This window comes from Procambarus clarkii, chromosome 65 (assembly GCF_040958095.1).
Source record: "Procambarus clarkii isolate CNS0578487 chromosome 65, FALCON_Pclarkii_2.0, whole genome shotgun sequence".
NCBI lineage: Eukaryota > Metazoa > Arthropoda > Malacostraca > Decapoda > Cambaridae > Procambarus > Procambarus clarkii.
The window spans coordinates 23,592,207-23,613,924 of record NC_091214.1 but is presented as its reverse complement, the minus strand read 5'-3'; the positions used below and the strand labels follow the sequence as shown (position 1 = coordinate 23,613,924).

At 40.3% G+C, this 21,718-nt stretch overlaps 1 protein-coding gene across 7 annotated transcripts in view; it reads left to right on the top strand.

The window, feature by feature from the left end:
- stmA (Protein EFR3 homolog stmA) overlaps positions 1–21,718 on the top strand; it is a 51,848-nt gene that overhangs the window by 13,821 nt on the left and 16,309 nt on the right. For 4 of the 7 annotated variants that reach the window (XM_069309618.1, XM_069309620.1, XM_069309619.1 and 1 more), the window contains exons 2-9: positions 11,527–11,603; positions 12,376–12,502; positions 12,856–13,007; positions 14,905–15,057; positions 15,445–15,564; positions 17,173–17,318; positions 18,039–18,117; positions 19,477–19,612. In XM_069309618.1, the coding sequence (XP_069165719.1) occupies positions 11,527–11,603; positions 12,376–12,502; positions 12,856–13,007; positions 14,905–15,057; positions 15,445–15,564; positions 17,173–17,318; positions 18,039–18,117; positions 19,477–19,612 (990 nt within the window). Of the gene's footprint in view, positions 1–6,568; positions 7,070–11,526; positions 11,604–12,375; positions 12,503–12,855; positions 13,008–14,904; positions 15,058–15,444; positions 15,565–17,172; positions 17,319–18,038; positions 18,118–19,476; positions 19,613–21,718 lie in introns of all 7 variants that reach the window. The other 3 variants (XM_069309622.1, XM_045763319.2, XM_069309621.1) reach the window with 1 other exon arrangement.

The following is a 21,718-nucleotide window of genomic DNA, read 5'->3' as shown; positions in this document are numbered from 1 at the left end:
CCATCCTGTGGGTGGTAGTGGACCACATACCCATTCTGTGGGTGGTAGTGGAAAAAGTTAGATGCATATAAGGGCTCACGAAGTGAACATGTGGCCAAGTACATATATATTACTACCACATAATACACATTTATCACACTTACACTCTCGCTTCACTGGAGAGCATCATCAGTGTTTAGGAGCAGGACCATTCCGCCATGGGGGCTGCTCGTACGGCCGCCAGCACAGTCCGTGTTGACATTGAAATCCGTTTATTGAGGTAAAATACACATAAAGGGATGAGGTAGCTCAAAATATTCTCACCCCGAAGTCCTTGTTAGTGCTGTGTTGTAGACTTCGGTTCATTCATTACATATTGAGGCTTATCGTCCACAGGGTAAAAAATCTAGCGTTTTAATAAAATTAAAAAGAGAGCCGCGATATTCGGACTAATATGCATTAGCCTCGATGTAGATGAGGTGGCTGTATAGATTTGAATGCTTCTAGTAAGGCTGAACCCCCTGAATTATGATGCTTCTTAAGTCATGAGAACGGGTTCACGTCTAATCCCTTAATCCTTTCTAGTACATCTAGGGGGCCGGACCCCATCCACAAGATTAGGATTGAAAAACACTTGCATTAAACAAAAAAAACTTCATCTACAGAAGAAAAGTGGAATACTTTCAAGACTTGGGAGATATTTTGACCATTATTGAGTTTTATACAACCATACATACACCCAGAGTCAGTCTCTGGCGCCAGGGGTCTCTGCGATGTAAGGCTGGGCGCCACCAGCTCTCCTCCCAGGAGCCAGGGATAATTTAATGGCATCTTGGCGGAGTGCAAGTCGCCAGGCGTTCTCCCTCGCCTGGAGTTGGAGACCCTCTTGTGAGACAAGAGCTTGGGTTGGAGACCACCGTGAGCATGTTGGAGATTCAGCTACTCGGAACAAGTTCCATGTAGCACGGGTTATGGTGAGCCCGTAGCTTACCTGGCACAGGAGCGGGGCAAGTAGCACGGGCTATGGTGAGCCCGTAGTGGACTTACCTGGCACAGGAGCGGGGCAAGTAGCACGGGCTATGGTGAGCCCGTAGTGGACTTACCTAGCACAGGAGCGGTGCTGTGTGTCCACCTTGAGCAGGTAGCCGTTGTTCACACTTTCATCATCCATGTATACCTTACCATATATACTGTCAACCACTTGGGCTGGACGGTAGAGCAACGGTCTCGCTTCATGCAGGTCGGCGTTCAATTACCGACCGTCCAAGTGGTTGGGGCACCATTCCTTCCCCCCGTCCCATCCCAAATCCTTATCCTGACCCCTTCCAAGTGCTATATAGTCGTAAAGGCTTTGCGCTCCCCCCCCCCCCTCATAATTCCCTTCCCTTCCTTCCGATAGCTCATGGTAAGTCTTATCTGTAAGTCTTATTTTCCCCTGAAATACGACCCGCCATTCGGTTAACAACCAGGTACCCAATTACTGCTGGGGAATAGATGCGAAAAGTTCAAGATTCACGACCAGACAATCCTCCCTGACCCGGACTCGAACCCCAGACACATCGCTGGTGAGGCGCGGGAGCGGAGTGTTGTTGTTGTTGTTTAAGATTCGCTACCTGGAACAAACAGTTTCAAGTAGCACGGGCTATGGTGAGCCCGTAGATTGTTTATTTTGAGTTTGGGTTTTGCGAGCCGCCGCCGCCGCCCTGTGTTAACCTTGGTTACTGGTCGTGTCGGGTGACCGTGACTTGGTCTTGCAGGCGCCGGAAGTCACGGTGGCGTGGGCCTGTGCGCGTCTGTTGCAACCACTTCCGCCTGTGACTGATGCTTCGCTACAGCCATGACAGCCGGAACTGTCACATATGTGACTTTTGTAGCTGTGGCTCTCTCTCTGGCTGTTGTACATGTACTCACCTGTTTGTGCTTGCGGGGATTGAGCTTTGGCTCTTTGGTCCCACCTCTCAACTGTCAATCAACTGGTGTACAGATTCCTGAGCCTACTGGGCTCTGTCATATCTACATTTGAAACTGTGTATGGAGTCAGCCTCCACCACAGTCACTGCCTAGTGCATTCCATCCGTTAACTACTCTGACATTGAAAAAGTTCCTTCTAACTTCTCTGTGGCTCATGTGGGTACTCAGTTTCCACCTGTGTCCCCTTGTTCGCGTACCACCAGTGTTGAATAGTTTATCCTTGTTTACCCGGTCGATTCCCCGGAGGATTTTGTAGGTTGTGATCATGTCTCGCCTTACTCTTCTGTCTTGCAGTGTCGTAAGGTGCATTTCCCCGCAGCCTTTCCTCGTAACTCATGTCTCTTAGTTCTGGGACTAGTCTAGTGGTTTGTGTTTGCGCTCTAATTAATGTGTTTATCACTAAAAGTTGTAGCTGTGCTGCGTCTGTTTATGGTTGATGTGACTTGTTCCGCTTGGCTCATTTGTTTTTAAACTTCACTTTAGATATATCTCTTCCTTGTATAGTTCAACCACTTGGGCTGGACGGTAGAGCGACGGTCTCGCTTCATGCAGGTCGGCGTTCAATCCCCGACCGTCCATAAGTGGTTGGGGCACCATTCCTCCCCCACCGTCCCATCCCAAATCCTTATCCTGGCCCCTTCCCAGTGCTATATAGTCGTGATGGCTGATGCTTTCCCCTGATAGTGCCCTTCCCTCTTCCTTGTATATGACATATGTCAGATTAATCCTGGAGTGTGCGGCCCAATCGTCGAGTCCATATCTAGTCAAGCACAAGGCGAAGTTAGTGAAACTTCAGAAGTATGCCATCAGACGAATCTCAGAATTGAAACGTATGAGTTACCACGAAAGGCTACAGGAAATAAACTTCAAGTCGCTGGAAGAAAGAAGAGTGAGGGATATGATTACTACATACAAAATTATCAGGGGCATTGATAGGGCACAACAAGACATACTATGTAGCACGGGTGATACCCGTGCGGGACAAAAAAAAAAGGGCGGGCAAGTTTCCTTTCATCTAATGCCTCTGTTCACCTAGCAGTAACTAACACTCTTAGGCTCCGGAACCTGTACACCATGTTGATTGACCGTTGAGAAGCGGAACGAGAGAGCCAAAGCTCGACCTCCCGCAAACGCAATCAGGTGAGTACAGAGAGAAAGAGAGAGAGGAGGTGGGGGGGGGGGTGAGAGAGGTCAAGCCTCGGCGAGTGGACAATACACCTGACTTGACAGCCTATCTGCTTATTGACAGGTAGCTTGCCTGCCCTGCTCCCTCTACTATACGTTTTTCTATTTGCTTCCTTCTTCCTGTATCTCCCTTGTTCTCCCTCTCTTTTCTCCTCTCTATCTTTCCCCTCTCTCTCTCTTTCCCATCTCCCACGTCCCTCCCTTCCTTTCATTTCCCTACACCGTTCCCTGTGGTGCTGGTGAGCTGGAAGTTTGATCCCGGTGAAGCCTGACTGGAGAGTACTAATAGGCTCAGTTGTGTAGGGGGTGTTGATGGGTGTAGCTGTGTACTGTATTAGTATTTATGTATGGCAGTATTAGCATCATGTATCGCCATCTTTATGCATAGTTTGATGCTTCCCTCAGTCCTTGGATGTTTTTTTGTGTGTGTGAGAGGAGATATTATTTGTCTACGATAAGGACGTGTCCCCTGTAGGAAGTGTATATTTACTCTTGGTAGTTTAGATGCATTATTTGGTGCGTTGATTTTCGGGAAACAGTGTTTCTGGCCTCGAGACTATATATACATACTTCCTCTTGTGGTGCCTTACTCTCATCCTCCCTTCATCCAGCTCTGCCTCTCCCCTCACCCAGCTCTGCCTCTCCCCTCACCCAGCTCTGTCTCTCCCCTCACCCAGCTCTGCCTCTCCCCTCACCCAGCTCTGCCTCTCCCCTCACCCAGCTCTGCCTCTCCCCTCACCCAGCTCTGCCTCTCCCCTCACCCAGCTCTGCCTCTCCCCTCACCCAGCTCTGCCTCTCCCCTCACCCAGCTCTGCCTCTCCCCTCACCCAGCTCTGCCTCTCCCCTCACCCAGCTGTTTCTCCCTTTACCCAGCTCTGTCTCTCCCCTCACCCAGCTCTGTCTCTCCTTTCATCCATCTGTCTCTTCCCCTCGCCTAGCTGTTTCACTCCTCACCCAGCTACAGTATCACATATCCTCGTATCTTTTAACAAAGAAAAAAAACATTAGTTTTTACGCATTCAATTTGTTTATACTATATATACCGGTTGTATCTGTCGCTTCATTTTTACTGTCAAGGTCTGCTGTCGGCAATTTCCGGTGACCGCTTCTAGCCTAGTAGATTTAAATTGGACACGCGGTTCTGGCCTGCTTTTAGTGGCGGGATGGGAAGGGGGGAATGTATCCTCCACACAGTCGGAACTTGTTCACTCTTGCCTAGTTTAGGCCTCGGGGGAGGTAATCCCTTTGTTTCAGTCTGGGGAATATAGCAAGTGGTGCAGAGGCTTGTGGAGTGGCACGTCGTTTTCTCTCTCTCTCTTATTTTGTTTTGAGCCGAAGAGCAAGTTTATTGGGCAGCGTTGCTCATTCTGATTGAATATACCGCCATAGTGATGGTATTGGGCAGCGCCACTCATCCCTAATTTACATGTGGAAAATATTAGACTGAATGAGTCTCTCCTCACCCAGCTCTCTCTCCCCTCACCCAGCTCTGTCTCTCTCCCCTCACCCAGTACTGAATATTAGTACTGAATGCAGATTCTGAAGTTCTGCTACAAATGTTTGAAAGCATTTATTATAGAATGTATTTTGCCAAATAGTTTTCATCGTTTAGGGGATTATGTTAATGGAAGTTGGAGTGAGGTGAGTAAGGTGATGTGTGGGGAAGGTGGGTAAAGGCAGGAGTGGGGTGGGTAAGGTAGTGTATGGGGAAGGTGGGTGGAGTGGGTAATGGCAGGAGTGGGGTGAGTAAGGTAGTGTGTGGGGAAGGTGGGTGGGGTGGATAAGGTAGTGTGTGGGGAAGGTGGGTGGGGTGGGTAAGGTAGTGTGTGGGGAAGGTGGGTGGGGTGGGTAAGGTAGTGTGTGGGGAAGGTGGGTGGGTAAGGTAGTGTGTGGGGAAGGTGGGTGGGGTGGGTAAGGTAGTGTGTGGGGAAGGTGGGTGGGGTGGGTAAGGTAGTGTGTGGGGAAGGTGGGTGGGTAAGGTAGTGTGTGGGGAAGGTGGGTGGGTAAGGTAGTGTGTGGGGAAGGTGGGTGGGTAAGGTAGTGTGTGGGGAAGGTGGGTGGGTAAGGTAGTGTGTGGGGAAGGTGGGTGGGTAAGGTAGTGTGTGGGGAAGGTGGGTGGGGTGGATAATGGCAGGCGTGGGGTGAGTAAGGTAGTGTGTGGGGAAGGTGGGTGGGGTGGATAATGGCAGGAGTGGGGTGGATAAGGTAGTGTGTGGGGAAGGTGGGTGGGGTGGGTAAGGTAGTGTGTGGGGAAGGTGGGTGGGGTGGGTAAGGTAGTGTGTGGGGAAGGTAGTGTGTGGGGAAGGTGTGTGGGGTGGGTAAGGTAGTGTGTGGGGAAGGTGGGTGGGGTGGGTAAGGTAGTGTGTGGGGAAGGTGGTTGGGGTGGGTAAGGTAGTGTGTGAGGAAGGTGGGTGGGGTGGGTAAAAGCAAGAGTGTGATGGGGGGGGGGAGCTCTTGGGGGGACCCCCTCACCAGCTGGGTTAAGTGCTGGCAATTTCCCCTCAACCTTACTTGTTTATTTTTCAGCGGGAGGGGAATGGACAGGCGAGTTGATGCAGGCTTAAATTATTCAAGATTGGTAGGGAATAAGTTTATTTTATGATTAAATTAGATAGTTGAGAATAATTATTTATAGCACACACACCTGTCATACCCGAGATTTTAAAGTAATGTCCTGATGTATTGTTAAAGAAATTAATTATGTGTAGAGACTTAACAAAGGCTGCTCCTATTCCATACATTTATACTGTTTTATCTCATAAATTGGATGGTTATGTGCCAAGAAGAACTAGTCAATGGTTTTAAATGTCATATATATAAGAAAAAATTGCTACTAATGTACTGCACTTAAAATATTGTGTCGTTTGACCTCTGGGTGTTTAGGATCTTAATAATGAGCTGTAACTTAGCTTCATTGGATATAATGAATGCAATTTTCTCGGCTTTAAATCCAACTTTGAACATTTTTAGCTGCAATAGTTTCTAAGAATGCTCCGTTCCAAATGAATGTTGATTGAAGATGAACAGCTACACAGTTAATAACTACTGTTCTGCTAATTGCTTTTTGTAACAGCAATGTACTTGTCCTTCCAGCCTTGAAAGTCGTGTTCTAAGGAAAAGTTAGTAGGGTATGGCTAGCCATGAGCTTTGGAAAGCGAAAGCTCTAAGCCTGTTACCAGGAGTTAGAAGTTTACTTCTGCATCCTCTTGCATAGGCATAAATATATCCATTTTAGTACTGTACTTTAATTAAAAAATATTGTTAGCTTAATTACTGTGAATTAATGTCCATGAGATGCCTTTGTTCTTGTACCTCTTGGCTATGTGAATGTAAGTTAATGAACCTGTCTCCGAGTTTGGAGAATGAAATTCGTGAGACAGTACATTTCTAATTTGGGTAAGTTGATGTGGCTAATGTAGTATTCCTCCCTAAGGCCCAATACAGTGACATGGATGGAATGCAAATACGGATCCTGGAAATTGGCGACGAGTGAAATGTGATCTTGACCAAGATACAGTGCTGTGATGAATGAGTGACATTTCAGTAGCAGACTATGATAATGATGAAAACGTGCGCAAGAAAATGCCAAAGGTCTTTGCATATGTAGTGATATATGCTTGCAGTAAACAATATACTGTATGATAACTAATTAGAAAATATTCAGTGTATAATTCAAATTAAGCTTTGTGTTATGGGAAATTGGAAGTAAAAATATTTTTCTTGGTAAATGTACCTGAAAAACCGGCTAAAAAAAGCAACCACCACCACCTGCAGTCTACAAATATGCAGTGAGTTGAAAATGTCTTAAATTCACCCCTGAGGGATCCAGAAATAGTCGTCTCAAGAATGTCTTCGTTTCTGAGATGCTGCTTTAAACATGAGCGGCTCTCGGATGTCGTGGAGGCGGTGGCTATCAAGTGCCCAGATGCTGCATGTGAGTCTTTGGACACGTCTTCTTCCTAGTCGTCGTCAGTGAATCACCCCTGTAGTCCTTGTTAGACAATCCCTGCGTCCTGTTGGTCATCTTCCTTTGTGAATTGTCATTTTCTAGCTTTAGTTTCCAGTACTGTAGAGGACCCTGTTCCCAATTAGATGATTTTTTACAGGTAATTTATCCAGCGATTTATTCCATAGTGTCTTGTAGAGGCCCCCACTCCATGCTGTTTTGTATTTTATGAAGGAGTGCTGCCCCTTGGTTGAGCTGGAATCCTGGTTAGACTTAGTGCTTCATGTTTCATTTGTTCACTCAAATTATTATTTTTTTTTTTTAGTATTCTCCAAAGTAAGATCTGTTGACACAGTCTTGTAATTCCATAGTTATTGTAAGAAAATCATATTCTTGACATAAGGTTCACCATAAGTTAGTGCCCGCTGTTACCACATTATTAATTTGAATGATTAGATATAAGTAATCATAGTTTTATGTAAATACATTACCGAACAATAAGACAATAATTTTGCAATTGTGTTATGTCGGGTAAATTAACGTACAGTATCTGTATATTGTAAAATTCTGAGTAATTTACGTGACCACTTGCATATTTTACGTGAGCTACTACTCAGTGGGTGTTGCATATTAGTGCTATGTGGTATATAGTGGCATGCCTTATGCCATTGTGGGCCGAGCATATAGTACAGTAGTGCATTCATGGAGTAGGTGATTGCATTGGGTTATCTAGTACTGTAATGATAACGTAGACTTAGAATGCAGTGGTAACAAAAATGGTGCAGATTAGCTACAGGAAATAATTGGTTGTAGATTTGTGAATTTTTTTAGTGGACATATGATGTGGAGAAGGCGTGCACGCAGGTGTGGGGAAGTCATGCATGTAGGTGTGGGCAAGGTATATACGCAGGTGTGGGCAAGGCGTACACGCAGATGTGAGCAAAGCGTGCACGGAGGTGTGGAGAAGGCATACACAGAGGTGTGGGGCAGCAAAGCATGTTAGGAGGGTTCTAGAGGAGTGTGTTCAATATATTATCACTGTGTGTGTGTGTGATGATGTCTATGTGTGCCTTTCTTTGCACAGGAATATTGGAAAACAGTGTGGAGGTTGATGGTTCACTGTCTGTGCAACATATTCAGTAGTCCTTTTTTTCCCTGTACAGTACATGTAGTAATACCTGTACAGTACATGTAGTAATAAGCTGTGAAAGTTATTAAACTTTAGGTATATTGTATACAGTAAAACTCCTGTGTTTTACTGTAGTTGCTTTTATTAGGCTGTACAGAATCTTCAGTTGACCCTTTCACCAGGAAGCATTTAATGTAAACCATATGATGTGTTTACACAGAGGAAAAGGGAAGGAAAGGATGTTTGTTTATCCTGCTTTGCCTCCATGAAGTTTGATATGGGGAAATTGTTGGCCAAAGAATGATCGGACATCTTACAATGTATCATCAGCCCTTTGGGTAAAACTGTGATGTAGCTACATGCTCTTTGATGATAAATATAATGCAGCTACTAAGCCATTGAAAATAAACACAGCTACCAGCTCCCTAGGAACCAAATATTATGCAGCTACCAGCTTCCTTGGGAATGAATAGTACTTAACTAAATAAGATTGCAGTATTACGTAAGTGTAGTTACAAGATGAGAGCTATGCTTGTGGTGTCTTGTCTTCCCAGTACTCTTTGTCATATGATGGTTGAAACTATGTCCTGACAGTTTTGGCATCCTTCACCACCTCGCTTAACTCCTTCCAGCTGTCACTGTGTTCAAAAGTTAAATTTCTAATGTTCATTTGGCAGCTTTGTTTCCTTAGTTTCAATCTTTAACCTCTTGTTCTTGAAGTTGCAGGTTTCAGGAATTCTACTCTGTAAATTTTGTTAATTCCAATTACTAGAAAAAGAGGAGCTAGAGGATCACCTTGCTGAACACCTTCAATTGATCTGATTTTGTGTTTGCCAAAGAGAATGTGATCTTTAAAGTGGATATCAAGTAATATGGAAAGAGCAGTTTTGCCCTACTGCTACAAAGGCACTGGAGATGATCTGTAGCCAGAAGCAACATTAGACAGTATAATAGTCACTAGAGAAGGCAGTATGACCTAGTTGGGTATCACTGTTGCTGTTGGAAAGAGGTTTCAGGGTTATAAAATAAATTAAGTTAAATTTTTGGTAAAACACTACACTGAAGGTTCCCAGAAATCTGGAGGAATTCAGATGCTTTCCCTGTACAGTATTGAAAAAGAAGAAATAGGAAGCACTAAATTAAAACAAGCTTAACATTCATTCTTGCAAAACACTAGAGAATGACTTGCAAGCGATTTTGTTTAGGTTGAGCACTGACCGTGGAACTAAGACCACCCAGCTGTCAGGCGCCAACTGGGCGCCTGACAGTTGGGTGGACAGCGCTTTAGATTCATAGTCCTGAGGTTCCGGGTTTGATCCCTGGTGGAGGTGGAGACAAATGGGCAATATGTTTCTTTCACACCTGATGCCCCTGTTACCTAGCAGTAAATAGGTACCTTGGGAGTTAGACAGCTGCTACAGGCTGCTTCCTGGGGATGTGTAACAAAAAGGAGGCCTGGTCGAGGACCGGGCCGCGAGGACGCTAAGCCCCTGAAATCATCTCAAGATAACCAGGTAGGACTGACTGGGCACCAATCCTTAACTGGTCACCTCTGTTCACCTTGCAGGTAATTTGGGACATGGTTGCTAAGTGATTGGTCATTTTCTAGGAAAAACTCATAGAGTAAGGCTTATCACAAACTATGGGAAGAGAAAGCTCGTAGCCTGCTAAAAGGAGTCAGGAGTTGTCTACTCTTGTACCTGCCTTTGTGTAAAAAAAAAAAATCTGAGGGAGACTGTAGAATGCTGTAGGAAAACATTGATGAACTCCAGGAGTGGTCAGGTAAATGGCTGTTAATGTTCAACCCAAGTAAATGTTAGGTACAGTAATATAGATGAGAAAAGGCATCAGGAATCAGAAGATCAGAAGGAATCTTCACCATAAAGAAAGGGCAGCTACAGGAATCGGAGAAAAATACTTGGGAGTGGATATAATTCCATCACTAAAACTAGAAGAGCACACAAACAGGATTACATAAGAGGCATATGGGATTCTGACAAACATAAGAAAGGTAATTTATATTTGAACAAAAGCTCTTTCAAGAAAATATATGGAGCTTACATTAGAGATACTGTACAAAATACTGAGAGGATTAGACAGGATTTACAGTACAAGGACAACCTCTTTAATTAAAATAAGAGAAAATAGAAGAAGTGGACATCGGTGGAAGCTGGAAGTGCAAATGAGTCAAAGAAGCTTAAAAAGTATGTATGCTTAACTAAGGCATTTTATTCTCCGCCTACTTGACTGCATAGTGAGAATGCGAAGTGGCTTAAGCCAGGGAATTCTGCACACTGTATACGTAGGTGGGGGCCACATGGAGGCAGTTTGAAGTAGCGGCCAGACAAGGAAACTAGTGATTATCAAGAGTGCAGCCTGGGCAGTCTCTGTAATGCCAAGTTGTGTTCAGAAGAGCTTTTGATATACAGTGCTGTACATAAATATACCTGCTAGATGTTACATTAAGTTGGTCCGAGTCTGCATTGTATTCCTTGCATCAGTACGAGCCTACAAGGGCAGTTGAAAAGGTCTGTTGCTCTGGTACAAACTGTAGGCCTGTCCTGTGACTGCGTAGTTGGTGTTCATGGACCAGCAGGATCTTGCATAAGATGCAACTGAGTGATATAGCTCAAAAAGATCACTAATGGGGATGAGCACAAATAGTGAGCTTTTTACCCAATGGTGAAAGGGTTAATGCTATTAAATTATTTGTAATCAACACAAGTGAAGTACAATACTCTGTTCTGCTAAAATTTCCCATTTGAAGCTAAAATCCCATGTATGCTTGTGTTTATGAAAAGGTAATTTTTAGTGGTGCTGATTATAAGTGATATATATATTTCTGGATACAGTGTGCTTGTTAGTGACATCTGCCTGATAAACTGGAGGGTGTTCCTGTTGATGACAAGTCTCCTGAGTTACTGCATATTTTAATAGTGTGCTCAGTTCTGTTTTTTAAGAATGTGTTGTGGCTTTTGTCATTAGTATTTGGTAGCTGGTGATATTGGTACCTTAGTACTAATTAATGTGCTTTTATTTTCTGTCATGCTGGTGAATGGGTTACCAGGTAAGCAGTGTTTTTTGAGTGTGTTCAGAGTACTGTACTATAGTACTGTCTTATACAAAATGAGGTCTTGTGGCTCACTCATTTTTACATACATTGCAAACCAGGTTTTCAAAATATAATTCTTTTGTATCTTGGTATATAAATACATAAATGTGTAGATACTTTTGTAAAACCAATTTGGAACACACTGCTTGCAAAGCATCAGTTGTGCGTGTATTGTGGTTGACTATATTAGTGTTTGTGTTGCAGGTTGTTGCGGGTGCTGTTCGGCCTTCCGGCCACGCTACAAGAGGCTGGTGGACAACATCTTCCCTGCCGTACCTGAGGTGGGATTCTTGCCGTTATTTGAACCCTTAAACTGTTCTGATATTTAAAAGTTCTGGATTGTGTTATGCATGAAAAACGTATATTCGTGTCGTTATTTGAACCCCTTAAACTGCTCTGATATTTAAAAGTTCTGGATTGTGTTATGCATAAAAAACGTATATTCGTGTCGTTATTTGAACCCCTTAAACTGCTCTGATATTTAAAAGTTCTGGATTGTGTTACGCATGAAAAACGTATACTGTAGTTAAAAAAAAACATATAATGGAAAATCATATTTGGCAATTTGAGCACAGGAAGTAGTCGGGAATTGGAGGTTAATGGAATTTGTTTGATCTGTGTGTGTGAATGGGTCTTGTTATATGTATGTTATCAGATTTTGTTTTTTATGTAAAGATTGTCTTTCAGTGTAAAGTTTTTATCCCAATTACAGTACTGTATATCATCGTAGATCTATGCATTTGCTCACGTCTTCATCTTTGTTCTTATTTTCTGTCCTTTTCTTCTTCTCCAATCTTCTTTCTCTGATTTTCCATTTACTTGTGATATTTTTGGCCATCCATTTCTATATTTTATTTTTTTAGGGCAATAACATCGAATACAGTACAGTACTGTACATAACTAGTTCATAGTTGCTTTCACGACATTTTGTAATCTATAGTAATTTTATTTTAATTATTTTGTGATGTTATATAGATACTATTTGGATATACTGACAGAAAATTAGTGTTTCTGCTACTAACAGAGACCTAATCTTGTTCTTTTCTTATGCAGGATGGATTGGTTAAATCAAATATGGATAAGCTTATGTGGTATGCAATGAACTCTCCAGACAAGCTGGATCGCATAGGAGATTACCTAGCACATCGTCTGTATCGGGACATTAATAGAAGAAAGACGGGTGAGTCAGTTGGATGGTTCGTGATGTATTGGATGGAGGGTCGTTCATGGACATGCGATGCTATACAGCTGATTTTTTTTAATTTGTAGCCAATCAACCTAAAAAAAAAATAGTCTTTTAGCAGGCTAATCTACATTTTAAATATAGAAATTATATGCTTTATTGATGGGTACTTTGCTAGATGGTCTCATCTGATACTTTGCAAGTGATTCAACAGGAAAAATTAATTGTTTATTTTCTTAGACTTTTTATCTTTTTGTGGGTATTTCATGCAATATTTAAAATAGAGTTGAGAGGTAAGCGGGGACAGTGGGTTAAATCATAACTCGTGGATGCCTTTCTCGTGTTTTCAGGCTATGTCATCATCTCTATGGATGCTCTTGATCAGCTGCTGGTTTCATGCCATGCCAACACCCTTAACCTGTTTGTGGAGTCCTTCTTACAAATGGTGCAGAAACTACTCGAATCAACCGAACCGACACTGCAGCTCCGTGCTACTCAGTCAGTAAGTTCTACCTCACAGTAAACATCTCTCTAGTTACTGGGCATACCATGACTTAATGATCAGGAATTACATTTGTTACATCATGTGAGAAAATGGATTGGGTTATATGATCTCCAAATCTTCTTCCCCCTCCCCTCTTGCTCCCACACCAAAAAAAAAAAAAAAAAAAAAAAAAAAAATACAAAAATATAAATGTGTGAAAGTATAATGTTCATCAGGAGTGCGTAGCAGTTTTACAACACATCTTTCTGGATATGATGATATAGGGTCTATTGCGATACAAAATTGTGGTGTGCATTAATTTGCCTGGTATACCTTCCCAAGGCAGAAAATTCAGTTCACTGATGACTAGCCAATAATCCAAATTTTCTGGCCTTTCTCGATCTCATACTTGAGCTTCATGACTTCTCGAGTAAGACATGTCGCATTCTCTTATCGTCACTTGTCCTCAGCTGTCCTTGATTTCCTTCCCAGATCTTAAGTGGTCTTTTATTCAAGCCAATTTCATGCACTGTTGTAGCACTGGGCTGGTTGATAGATGCCATCTTGACATAAATTTCCTTGGAAATTTTCTCTTTAATACCAGTCATAAACATTTGCATGGACCTTCAAATTTAGGATAAGCCCTAAAATATATGACAGTTAATGAACTGCAACTATTCATTATGTTTATGAACTTGCAGTTATTCGTTTGAAAAAATACAAGCATGCGTGGCTTAACCGGTGTTGGCTACCTCTGCTAACATTAACTGGTGTCTGCTACATATATTAACACACTATATTGGGTATCAAGTACATTTACCAACATATTTACTTGTCGTTTATAACTGCCAACATATTAGAAGCTAATTCACTCTAGAAACTTCTTTTCCCTATATGGTAAGCCTCGTATAATCTTTCTCTGACATTTCAGTAGTTGACAAATTCAGAATATAAACTGATAATTGAGATGTTTGTTGGCAAAACCTGTGTAGCGACATGTTGCTTGAAACCGGTGCAGAACTTAACCATGTTTCATTTACTTGAGAATCTTACTGGAAACGTAGGTTAGGTTGTAAGAAAATATATTTTGTTATACTGTACAATATGTACCTTAAGGTGTTAAGATTTAATACCATCTGCTTAAATTTTGTGTCGATTTGTTGTGTTTCCTATTGGAAAGAAGTAAAAGAATCTTGTGTCAGTGAGGTAAATATTTAAATGGGTAGAATGATCAGCCAGCTAGCATTACTGAGGCAGTTTAGCAGGTTTAAATAATAGATAGTATAAGGTATATGGGGTTGAGGTTGTCAATGTAAACAGAACCCACCTAGGATGGGCCAACAAGTCTGCTGCTGGGCTTCTAAGTTTTGATGTGCTTATAAGTACAGTATAAGGATAAGCATAAGGAGCTTCTGTGAGGGGCACAGTCATTTGAGCGGTCATCGCGTGAAGTCAACAAAGCACATTCAAAAGAAGAAATCAACATTAGTGGAAGCTCTTAGTTCACTTTTGTTTAACTTGTAAATTTTGTAAACATATTCTGTACTTCTCTTTTTGAAATAATATATGTTAATGGATGGGAAGATTGATAGTGAGAGTTATTCACGTAGACGTCTAGATGTTATATTGCAGATTTGAACATCTTTTGTTTTAAATAAAAGTACATTGATTTTTTGTAGTTGATAAAGTTCTTATTTGTCTCTCAGTAATTTGTATATTTTTGTAGGAAGATTTTTGTTGTGGAACATCTTAATCTTTACCTTATCATTTGGCTTCATTTTCCCTTTGCGTTGTGTTGAATTCACCACTTTTGTTAGTTATGGTGTGACTGAAGAGTTGGTTAACTTATGCAAGTAAAGCATAAAGCAAACTTTTTTTGTGACATGTTGCTTATATAACTGCTTGACTTTTACAGTTTGAAAAATTTGCAAATATTCGAGAGGATACACCCTCGTATCATCGTCGATACGATTTCCTAGTCAGCAAGTTCTCTTCTATGTGCTACTCAAACGAAGATGATGAAGTTATTAGAAAGCAACTACGTCTTGCAGGAATTAAAGGCCTTCAGGTAAATCATATCAGTTTTAGGTAAACTGTCTTGAATGGTGACCAAACCACAAACCACAAGATGGAGAGACGACAATGTTTCAGTCCGGCCTGGATCATTATCAAGTCATACCACATACGACTTGATAATGGTCCAGGACGGACCGAAACGTCGTCATTTATACATCTTCTGATGTGTGGTTTGGTTGTTGTATCTTTAGCCATGTTATTGTGACTCACCGTCAGTCTTGAATGGTTTGTAAGCTTCTTCAATTCAGTAATCATAATGACAAATGTTGAATGGGCAGTGTATCAGAATTCCTTTTCCATAAAGAATTTGCATCGATGATACCATTAATAGGTTAGCTTCATAAATGAAATATTTTATGATGAATTTGATGTGTTACAGGGTGTTGTTCGTAAGACAGATTGGGACAACCTTGGAGAAAACATCTGGCTCCCAACACACATGGAGAAGATTGTTCCCTCTCTCCTTTACAACATGCAGGGAAATGAGTCATATATTGAAGTATGTACCTGTATGATTTAGTGTTTCCCTGTATTTGTGCTCTAGTAGAACCGAGTACTATAAGTGATTGGTTTTGTTTGTTTTCCCATTGGTTTCCTCCTAGGCCAATTACTGACCTTCCCCAGGATGCAACCCCCACAACAGTTGCCTAACTCCCAGGTACCTATTTACTGCTGTGTGAACGGGAGCATCAAGTGAAAGGGAACTTGTCCAAATGTGTGTGTCCTGCCGTGGGAATTGAACTTGGGACCTTTGAGTTGTGACTGCTGTGCTAGCTACTGTGATGCAGGTTCCCCTGTAGAGTGTTAGATAATGAATGAATAATTTGTATGGAAAATAAAGTCCTTTATGGTCACTTTAAGCCAATATATAATTAATTTAGAAAGTAATTTGATATAGTAACAAAATAGTGTTTGGTTGATTATAATGCATTGAAATATTCTTTGTCAAGAATATTTCAAGAGCATTAAAATCAATTTTTTTCAAACATAATTGAAACATAATGGATTTTTTTAGAATTTATTAAAAATATTAAAATTAGAATTGCTAAATATAATTACCATTTTAAAGTTTAGAACTAAAAGGCAGCTAAAGAAACATTTCTGCCCATCATTCCTTTAATTTGTACAGAGTTTCCAGTAAACACTTAATTTTGTATTCTATAAGTATATTTTTTTGTGATAACTATCACACGTAATAATAATAATTATAATAATTTATTTACAAAATGCTGCATACATAAGAACGTATTAATGATTAATTAGTAGGTACAGAAATTGTATATTATGTAAGGTGACATATACACTAAGCATTTGAGGTATAACAAACTGTATCTCTTAACATAGACTCGAAACTAGCTCATGAAGGCGGCAGCAAAAACCAAAGAAGCAGTTCGGGAAATTAATGACATTGATTTGCCTCGTGTTTGGTTATATATGCATGTGAAAATTCTATTCAAATAAAGTGACCTAAAAATTTGAAAGTACTTACAAGTAGGAACTAAATATTTGTGCAATATGTAGTACATTCATTAGGAAATCTTCAAGAATATTACTTTAATGCCATCATGAAACCCTGTAAGCAGTCTAGTGTTATCACTCAAAGGATGAAACAGTTCTTACTTCTGTTTCACTTAACTACTTACTTCCCCCGTGACACAGTGGTAAAATGCTTGCCCTGCGCTTCAGGAGTGATTTGGCCTGGATTTGTATCCTGGCTGGGAAGGATTGACAAGCTGCCAGTTCTTAACTGTATGCCTCTGTTCACCTATTAGTGAATGGGTACCTGGTTGTTAAATGATTTGGTGGGTCATATTCCTAGGAAAATTAGGACTAAGGACCTGTCCAAAATGCAATGTGTGCTAGTGGCTTTACAAGAACGTAAGATCTCTTGTATATACACTGTATAAATAAAATAAGAAATATTTTTTATTTACTTTTTATTTACTTTTTTTTCACTGTCTTTGATCATAATTGCAGTACAGGTATTTCTATCAAATCAAAGTCCATTCCATCAGTTGCATTTATTTTGTCCTATGTTCATGTGTCCAGCCCAGAGCTTTGTTCTCTTTCTTGCAGCCTTCTTAGCATTGTTGTCTGCCTTTGGCAGGGCATGACGCAGACTGGTGATGCCCCCGACACCCACCAGACGGAGGGTGAGAGACAACCCCACGAGTTAGCGGAGATGTGCCTCAGGGAACTGGTCTCGCGAGCCACTTACGGCAAGATACACAATGTGGTGAAGCCGCTGCTAATGTAAGCTTGGGGACTACACTTGAATATAAATTTGATTATTACTTTACAAAAAAATTAATTGGATTGTTGTATATACAGTATAAGGTATCCAAGCTGATACAGTTATATCATTTTATTAAATGTAGCATGATTTTGGGGTGTTTAATATGAGAATTTGCTGATGTATATCAGATAATTGTTTAAAAAAATACTGTATTAACCTTCAAATCTACAGAAATGTTTTAATGAATTAAATATATATATACTGTACATGATATTTGAGTAAGTATCTGCAGGATACAGTACTGTTATCATAGGCCGCATTTGTTTTTGGTAAAAAGTGTGGGAAATTTTTCTCATCATTTTTATCCTAAGATGACTACTGTATAGGAATAGAACTTTACCTGGTAAATATTTTGAAGGTAAAATGAATTTAACATTTAAATTTACATTCCTAAGGAATTATTTAATAACACAATGTAAAAACAGTCTTAATGTTTGTCTTCACATTCAAATGTGCTTTGCTACTATTTAATGTTCTCTTATGTTAATACATAAAGTATTAAGAAGTTACTGAAGATTTGAGCTTAACAATATGCCTCATAATAATGAAATATGATGTATAGTTGAAGCAATATTTTTTAATTTACCTTTTTGGACATTTTTCACACAAAATTTTTAATAGGGATTAAATTTAGTAATACACCATAAGCTAAAATATTCCCTTTTTCTTTGTTGCAGCCACCTGGATCATGAAGGATTGTGGGTTAACAATTGCTTTGCTGTTCAGGTGTTCAAGATTCTAATGTTCTCTATACAGGTAAATAATTTTGTAATATTTCCTGTTATTAAGGTTCTCCGTTGTCAACTACTGACCTTTCCCAGGATTGTTGTTGATGCAACTCTCAACCTGCCACAAGAAGGTTGTGAGAGGGGCTAAAACCTGCCACAAGAAAGCCAAAAAAATTGTATGGCTGGCAGAGCTTTCTAACTTGAGTAGGATTGGAGCAGGATAAAAAATGGAGAAAAAACGGATAAATCATCTACCAACGGATTCATTTGTGTCTCGGCACATGCAATGTGAATGTTAACTGGGTCCGGAATGGTGCCACATAGGAGACTTATGATCTAAAGAGGGAAAAGGGGAGCAGAAAACTGTCCAACTGAGGATGGTAATGTGGTGTGATGCATCTCCAAAGAAAAGAGGCCTCTTCTACTCTCCATTTAACACCAATTAGACAAGAGATAGAGAGACCATTTGTAAACACATTTAAAAAACCCTGAATGTGTACCATAGTGAAGAATAAACACAGAGAAGTCCAAAGCATGACAGGGTCACAATTCAATGCTATAAAGGTAGTGACCCAGCAGATCCTTCCCAATTGAGCCAGATCATTGTCCAAGTACAGCTTGTGAGCTAAGCTCCACAGTAGAAAGGTGCTCAAAAGCACCATCCAAACTGGCATCATCTCTAGAATACTGTATATCAATGCCAGAGATTGCCTTTTTCCACCATGGCATCAGTTGAAAACAAAATCCCAACCCACATTGAACGAGTATGCGAACAATGCTAGGAATGGAAACTGCTACAGACAAATTCTTAAAAAGTCCAAAGACGAAACCTGCATTGCAGGAGAGATTGTAGGGTGAAGGAAGCACTCGCCATCGATGCCAGCGCTGATGGAGAGTTGCTGACAGAACAACCTGTAGAGCACACTGAACTACATGCTATGCCGGGGAAAACAGCATAGACAAAGTTCAAGCCCCAGATGATGCTCGAGAACTTGACAAGAGAGCTGGCACCTCCCAGTACCAAATGAAGATAATAGATGAACACCTGGTGTGTGTGTGTGTGTGTGTGTGTGTTGAGGGCATTTTTAAAAGATGCCTTCAAAATAAAGTAAAAAAAAATACTCTTAAAATGAAACCACTTACAAATGTTGAATGTAGGAGAAACTAGAATTCCAAAAAGGTTAAAATTATCCATGTTTTTAGTTATCATCCTTCCCATGTTTGTAGTTATCATTCTTCCCATGTTTTATCATACATCAAATATTTTATCATATTATGCACTTGTACTTCCAATGTTTTATCCAGTATTGATTTATTATATAGTACAGTACATCCAATATTTGTTTTATGATACTTCAAATGTTTTCCCCTATATATTTGACTTTAGGTGCAGTACAGTATAACGGTGATTGAACTGATCATGGCTCACCTCAACGAGAAGAGCTCTGAACCGGCTCAGATTCGCACAGGCATTGCCGATGTGTTGTCCAAAATCATCCCCATTGCAGCTGGAGAATGCATTGGTAAATAAAGAACCTCTGTCTTGTAGATTCCTATTCGTACAAATTTCCAGCATTACTTTTCCCTCCTCACATTTTATAAGAACACATTCATAATTGTTTATATATATAAATTTGACTGCATATACGTCAAATACATCTTTTAGCCTTTAGCCCCAAATTACACAATGGACAACTGTTTACATGGAATAATAAATACAGTACAGTACAGTGGTGTGTGTGTGTGTGCAGACGATGAGTCACAATAACATGGCTGAAAAAATGATGACTAAACCAAAATGACCAAATGATGACCATGTGTCATTTAGTCATTTTGTTATGACCAAATGATGACACGACTTGATTATAGTCCAGGACGGACCGAAACGTCATCGCTTCTCCATCTTCGGAGTTGTGGTTTTGTCATCGGTGTATTTGTGTGCGTGTGCATGCATGCGCGCCTAACTGTAGTTACAGGATGAGAGCTACGCTCGTCGTGTCCCAGCTTTCCAGCATTGTCATATAATGCTTTGAAACTACTGTACTGTACTTACAGTTTTGGCCTCCACCTACTTCTCACCTAACTTGTTCCAACTGTCTACCACTCTGTTTGCAAATGTGAATTTTCTTATATTTCTTTGGCAGCTTTGTTTAATTAGTTAAAATCTGTGACCTTTTGTTCTTGAAGTTCTAGATCTTGGGAATTCTTCCCTATCATTTTTATCAATTCCTGTTACTATTTTGTACATACAGTAGTGATCATATTGCCTCTTTTCCTTCTATCTTCTAGTTTTGTGTGTGTATGTGTGTGCATCGTGGAAGTCCAGAAATGGGTGGTCTATCCCACCCCATTACCTCAATAGTTTCTTGTAAATACATCACATTATGGTGATATCTTTGTCATGTTACATTATACTTCCTACAATTATTATGTACTCAACCCTTGAAATAGATATAATATATACGGTACATCAGTGGCGTAAATATGTGAATACGGCATTGACTTATGTGGATGTTTGTTGTGAAGGTTGTGAAAGGAATATCTGGAGGTTTGTCTGACTACACTTTAGTGCTGTGTAAGATGAGATTCTGTAGAAAATAAAAGTTGAAAATTTGATGGTTATGTTTTAGATTCAGCTTCTCGGAACCAGAAGTTCCAAGTAGCACGGGCTATGGTGAGCCCGTAGTGGACTTACATGGCACAGGAGTGGGGCTGTAACTGAAAATTTGCGTGAGAGAATTAGTATACGAGTATGAAAGTGTAGATAATGGTGATCAGGGTTTGACGTTGCTGTGAATTGCTGCTGGAGTGCGGTGGTGGAATATCACTCGTCATGCCATATACAGTACAGTAATGTGAATGATATAAGAAATGGACGAGTAAATCTGTAGGAGCCGTGATGAAGATTGGAAACTATGCAGTGGGTATTCCCACGCACTTCATCATGGCTCCTACGAATTTACTCATTGATGAATCATGTCAGTGTGATTACTTTGTGAAATGGACGAGTGATATTTTTATTTTATATCTGTAATCTTCTTTAACAACTTTATTCCATGTTTCCCCTGCCCCATAAAGGTAGGAAATGTGATAATAATTATGAATGAATAAATATAATCATATAAGAAATCAGACTATATCCTATTTTGGGATTATTGATCAAAAGTAAAATAACAAACATGAAAAAATTTCAAACAAATTTGTGTCCTTATTACATCTCTTCTGAAAGTGCATTTTATAATGAAGTTGTATATAAACTTGGGTAAAACCTTTTCAGTATAAGTAAGAAAGCTGATTAATTGGAGAGTGGGAGACGTTAGTTTTATCTCTGATGGTGAAATAGCTTTAATAAGAAGACGAATTAGAATTTATTTATAAAAACATTAGAGAACATGATTACAAGGTTTTCATAGACATTTAGATTTTTTATAAAAAGTAATCAAGCTATAGCAATTTGAGCATATTTTAAGATTAATATGGGAGTTTTAATTACCTGGTAGTTAATAAATTTTTGGGGTAATACTTAATGCAACAAAATTACTGACTCGGATTGGAAGAAAAAATAGATTACTGGTATTTGAAATGGTTTTTAGACGACTCTCAAAGCTCAATATGCAGACCAGAGCCAG